This window comes from Ovis aries, chromosome 12 (genome assembly GCF_016772045.2).
Source record: "Ovis aries strain OAR_USU_Benz2616 breed Rambouillet chromosome 12, ARS-UI_Ramb_v3.0, whole genome shotgun sequence".
In the NCBI taxonomy this organism is placed as follows: Eukaryota; Metazoa; Chordata; class Mammalia; order Artiodactyla; family Bovidae; genus Ovis; species Ovis aries.
Genome location: NC_056065.1, coordinates 11,316,297 through 11,322,296, shown reverse-complemented (window position 1 = coordinate 11,322,296; position 6,000 = coordinate 11,316,297). Strand labels below are relative to the sequence as shown.

General features: G+C 43.7%; 1 protein-coding gene across 1 annotated transcript in view; it reads left to right on the top strand.

The window, feature by feature from the left end:
* The first annotated feature begins 499 nt into the window (after positions 1-499).
* CDC73 (cell division cycle 73) overlaps positions 500-6,000 on the top strand; it is an 89,197-nt gene continuing 83,696 nt past the window's right edge. The window contains exons 1-2 of the mRNA XM_027976263.3: positions 500-853; positions 3,404-3,509. Of these exons, the coding sequence (XP_027832064.1) occupies positions 723-853; positions 3,404-3,509 (237 nt within the window). The 5' untranslated portion in view covers positions 500-722. The remainder of the gene's footprint in view (positions 854-3,403; positions 3,510-6,000) is intronic.

The following is a 6,000-nucleotide window of genomic DNA, read 5'->3' as shown; positions in this document are numbered from 1 at the left end:
GAGGCCATTTGTTAGGTGGGTCCAACCTCGTCGGGACGGCAACCTTGGCTCTGCAAACCTCTCACCAGGCTGCAGCCTGGTTAAAGGAGAGACCACACTGCACTGGCCAGCGGCCAACACTGCGGGCCCGTCGAGGAGCACCCATTGCGCGCTCTGGGAACTGACGTCCCAGATTCCCCGCGCAGGTGCGCGCGCACCTGTCGCCTGCCGCGTGCGCGCTGCGCGTGGTGGGGCGAGTCGGGGGCGGGGGAAAGGAGGATGAGGTCCGTGCTCCCGCGCGTGCGCCGGGCAAGGCTCCCCCGTACGTGCGCCGTACGTGGGCGCTGCGTCCCCGCGCCCTATGAGTTGCGGGCCGGGAGTCGGCCCCGCGCGCCAAGTGGGAGTCTGGGAGGGGCGTTTCCCGGGCGGGCGCGGCGCCCCCTGGCGGCGGGCGGCGGCGGCGGCGGCGCGCGCGGTCAGGCGTTCTCCGCGGGCAGCCCGCGGCGGGGCCTTGCCTCCTAGCGCGGGGTCCTCGGCGGCCTGGGTGGCTCCTTCCCCCGCTGCTGTCGTAGGCGCGGACGGCTGCCAGTGCGACTGCAGTTGGCTCGCGGCGGCGGCGGCGGCGGCGGCGGCGGCCGAGGCAGAGGGGCGGGGGGTGGGGGGGCTGAGGCGACAGGCGAAAGGGGCGGCGGGCGCGGCGGCGGCGGCGGGGCCCGGGGCCGGCGGCGGCGAGGGGGGCGAAGATGGCGGACGTGCTCAGCGTCCTGCGACAGTACAACATCCAGAAGAAGGAGATTGTGGTGAAAGGGGACGAAGTGATCTTCGGCGAGTTCTCCTGGCCCAAGAACGTGAAGACCAACTATGTGGTTTGGGGGTGAGTCTGTTGCGGCGGGGGGCAGGGCTGGGCGCCCCGGGGTCCCCCTCTCTCTCTCCCCGAACCCCTCCCCCCCGCTCCCCTTGCGGGTTGAGGAAAACGGGTGCTCCGGGGAAAAGTTTTCCCGGGAGCAGAAGTTGCAGCTCGTCTGTGAGGAGGGCGCGGGAGGAGCGGCGTTCGGAGGGGTCCCTCCTCCGCGGCTCCGTGTGGAGGTCTCTGCCCCTGTGTGTGGAGAGCCGGCCGGGTGCATAGGTGCATATAAAGGAGCGCCCCGCCGGGTCCTCGGGCGGCTCTTTTTGTCCTTTAGTTGTTGTTTTTTAAAATCTCTCTCGGAGGCTCTTCTGCGATGGTCTCTGCTGGCCCTTTGCAGCTCCTGGTCGGTTCCGTCTCCTTTCGCGATTCCCTCAAGCAGAGAGAGAAGGGAACCCACTCCGTCAGGTTAGGACGGGTAAGATTTCGGCGACCTGGGACAAGTCGTCGGAATCTGTTGGAGGTGAAGGCAGGGGTCTCCCTCAGGGAGAAAGTTCCTGCTGAAATGAAGTCAACTTTGCCATTCTAAGTGGGGAACGAATAGAGTGTGCGATTGTGTGGGAAATGTGTGTGAAGAGTGTGTGTCTGGGAATGTTGATCCCAGTGAGGGTTGCCCGAGTGTAAGTCCTTAAGGAAGACACCCGAAGGGAGATCTGAAACCTACACGGGAAAAGTATCTGAAAAAGAATAGATATATGCATATGTATTTCAAAAGAAAAATAGGTCTGATCATCATGAGGGGCTTTTTGAGTGAACCCTTCCTCTCTCAGTGGCGTTTCATTTGGATAGCTAGAGCCCTAGACGAAAACTTTCATACTTATTTTGCTTGATTGAATGGGAGCAGTGGGCTTTAGGAAGAGTTGATGAAAAGCTAGGGGAAGTTTAGTTCCTTGGGTTTTATTTATTTAATTTTTTTGGCATCTTGGGCTGCTTATGGTTTAATTAGCTTTGTGCAGATGGGTAAAATCATTCTGAGTTTTCTGGTTTTTTTTTTTTTTTTTCCTTTCAAAAGGAACTTGCACAGGCAGATTTACATTTTAAAAACAAATTAACAGCTTATGTGATGAAAAGTCTATTTGATTTGGGGAGTAACAAGCTGGAAGAGGTTAGGAGTCCTCTGCCCCACACATTGTGTAGGAGCTCAGCGCTGATTGGATTTTTAACTGATTGGTTTTTCTTTAAAAAATGGTTGAGTATTCACAGTGTAAGGCTGTTCAGTCCCAGAACTGGAAAATATTTTGAAAACCTAGGTCGGTGCCTCAAAGGAGGTTATCTCAATCAGAGTGGAAGAGATGACACATAACTTGATAAGAATCGAATTCCAGTTCCTAAAGAGAGCAATCACTTCTAACTTGGAAAGTTTTCATAGAAGTGTGTTTGGCCTATGGACATGCTAGGTTTTTCTTGAATAAATGAATGAACAAATGTTAAGGAGTGGATAGGAATTCTGAGGGCGAAGTAGTGGGCTAGGTCTTTCCAGCTGAGGGAATGGCATGCTTAAAGACCTGAGAGCTGGAAAGGAAATGTTTTGATAGCTGAGTGAAGCCAGTAGTAAGAAAAGAGTGCTTACAACAGTAGATTTCAAACTTTTGCAGCAGTGAATCACACCAGTACATGTATTTTGATTGAGTGTTATTCTCTGTGTTTAGGGAAATGCACACATATGCATGACATTAATATTTACCCTTACTGAATGCAGTGCATCCTGTTGTTTTTTTTTTTAATATATCACGATATCACGAAGAGATACAGCTTGTTACTCATGTATTATCTACTTCATAATACAGTGATTGATAAGTGATATGTGGTTTGAAGTATATTGATTTAGGGAAAAAGTGGAAATACAGCCTAGAAAAATAATTGGGACTGATTATATTGGGCCATATTCAGATGAATTTAAACAATACGTTGATATTTCTAGATGGGGAGAATGTAATAGGACAGTGGGATTGGACACTAACATTTGTTGAGCAAGTAGTAGTATGTATTTGCATGAAAGGGCTTGCACTCCTGGATGACTGTTTTATCACAGGTAGAATTAGTTTTGGTTTTACATCACTAGTTTAATTTGAGAGAAGTCATAAGAATCATATCTCTGAAGTTAATTGTAGTGTTAAAGAATGTTGGTAAGGGTGTTTTCTCAGCAGAATCTTACTTAGAAGACATGATAAGTTTCTTGTAAGTTTAGCCTAAGTGACTAGTATGCTTCTTTTAATCAGTTTGTTTCTCTTATGGATCCTTCCTAACTGATTAGGTTTCTCTATTAACAAAGCCCAGAAGCTAATTTGGACCAAATTCTAAGAAGTCTGTAGTAATAAAGTTTGAATAGTACTTTCCTTACCTCTTGCTTTTTGTCATTGTTTGCATTTGTGTGCCCAAATGACATTTTCACTTATTAGATTTCATGCTCTTAAGAATATTTTTCTTTGGATAGCACCGTGTGTGTAGATAATGCTATATGATTAAGCTCAAGGAGTTGTATTAGAATTGTGAGTAAAAATCTTGTCTTAATCATTTCAGGACTGGGAAGGAAGGCCAACCTAGAGAGTACTACACATTGGATTCGATCTTATTTCTACTTAATAATGTGCACCTATCTCATCCTGTCTATGTCCGACGTGCAGCTGTAAGTAGAATTCATTTAGAGACTTGTTTGAATTTGATAGTTGATCCTATTTGGTGATAACTTCCCTCATGAGTTTCAGATCAAAAGAATGAAAGGTTTATCTGTAAGAAAGTCTCCTGGAGGGTCAAAGTTAGATCAATTTATGTGGATTTTTAAAAATTTGTGTTTTTTTTTTTTTTAACTTGTGAGTTGTGGGTAACGTTTATAGTAGTAGGAGTTTCAGAGCTGTTTTTTAGGGATGTTTTAAAAATTATGTAAGCCTGTGGGAAGACCCTGATATTCAGAACTCTAGTTTCAGTTCAGTTCAGTTGCTCAGTCATGTCTAACTCTTTGCGATCCTGTGGACTGCAGCACGTCAGGCTTCCCTGTCCATCACCAACTCCTGGAGCCTACTCAAACCCATGTCCATCTTATTGGTGATGCCATCCAACCATCTCATCCTCTGTCATCCCCTTCTCCTCCGACCTTCAGTTTTGCCCAGCATCAGGGTCTTTTCCAATGAGTCAGGTCTTCACATCAGGTGGCCAAAGTATTGGAGCTTCAGCATCAGTCCTTCCAATGAATATTCAGGACTGAACTCCTTTAGGATGGACTGGTTGGATTTCCTTGTAGTCCAAGGGACTCTCAAGAGTCTTCTCCAGCATTACAGTGCAAAAGCATCAATTCTTCGGCACTCAGCTTTCTTTATAGTCCAACTCTCACATCCATACATGACTACTGGAGAAAAACCATAGCTTTGACTAGACAGACCTTTGTTGGCAAAGTAATGTCTTTGCTTTTTAATATGCTGTCTAGGTTGGTCATAGCTTTTCTTCCAAGAAGCAAGCATCTTTTTATTTCATGGTTGCAGTCACCATCTGCAGTGATTTTGGAGCTCTAGTTTAATCTCGAAAAAAGGATTTTTTGGCATCAAAAAGAGTCAGATTTAGTAGACAGCTTCCCCCCCCCTTTTTTTTTTCCTTTTTTCAGGGATTCTAGTTTCCTGACCAAGGATTAGACCCATACCCCCCTGTAGTGGAAGTGCAGAGTCCTTTCCACTGGACTGCTGGGAAGTCCCAGTAGACATCTTTTTAAAATGAATTTTTAATCAACAAACTTTCTTCATTATTGATAAATTTATTTGTTTTCAGATGCTTGAAAGGTGCCTGCTTTCTGCCTTAGAGTGCTTGAACACTGCTTCTCTGAACAAGAAATATATATTTAGTGTCAAGTGTGTATTTAAAAATGCAATATGTGGGGTGAAACTATTTGTGACTTGGGAAATTGTGGTATAAAATAGCAGCATCTATAAAGAGCAGCAGCTCCATAAAGCTCTGTTAACTCAGATCTTTAAAAATGAAATTTTAAAACACTGATTAGAATGTTTTGTTGAATAGGTCCATTCATTTTGAGGTAATAAAGATAGTCCACACTCTTTGTTTAGGTTTATATTATGTCTCTGGGGAATGACTATAGCAGGTAACTGATGCCATAATTGTTACTGTGGTCCTTAGGACCTTTGGTCACATAAGGTTTAACTATCATTTCTCTTGAATATTTGTTAGATTGAAAGGGTAGAATTTGGAAAGTCTAGGGTTCTACAAAGTTTTTAACTCCTTTGTTGCTCTTTTGAGCAGACCTTCTGAAACAACTTTTTCTGACACATAGCTCCTGTTTTCTGTTGGTGATAACGTAATACATAATTCATCAGAGACTAAATGATCGAGTATATTATCAAGCTTAGATACAGTAATTTAAAGAAAATTAATTCAAATCTTTTAACTGTTAATGGTAGTCCATGTAGACTAGTTTTTAAAAACAAGCCCAAAAAAACCTGGGCGCTCTTACTTGTTTATACTCATAAGCAGAAATTAAAATTTAACCTAACTTTTAAAAGACAAATTAATTTCAAGTGATTAAATATTGTTTATCTCGTGTCATCAAGGTGTATGTGCAGAATATTTGGTGCAGTTAAATATGGTCAGTATTCAGTATAAGGTAATTGGCCAAAATATTAAGGGTGCTTATTTGTTGTTGCCCATATAAAGTAACAGAGTTTATAACTGTATAATCTGGTAACCAGCTTTTCTCTGTACTCTGCTGTTGTTTGCTTACATTATGAAAACTGGGGAAAACTGTGGTAATAACACAATTCATTGATTTTATCGTCCAAGGATGACTTGGTGCCTAAAGTATACTGTTTTATTTGTTTTGCTCATCTCTTTACAAATTGCTAATATAAGAGAATAAAGGAAAACTACTCATTTAGCACAATAGACACATTTTCCAGATTTAATTTTTTACTCTTTTTCTCCTGCTTACAAAATTTATACACACTCAACGGTAAGAAAAGAGATATGTAATGTAGAAAGTAAACAGATGTCATTAACATTTTACTGTATAGTCTCCTAAATTTTTTCCCATGCCTAAACCACACATAAATGTTTTTTAGTCATTTTCTTTTTTCTTTATTGAAGTATAGTCAGCATTAATAGTAGTTTCAGGTGTACAA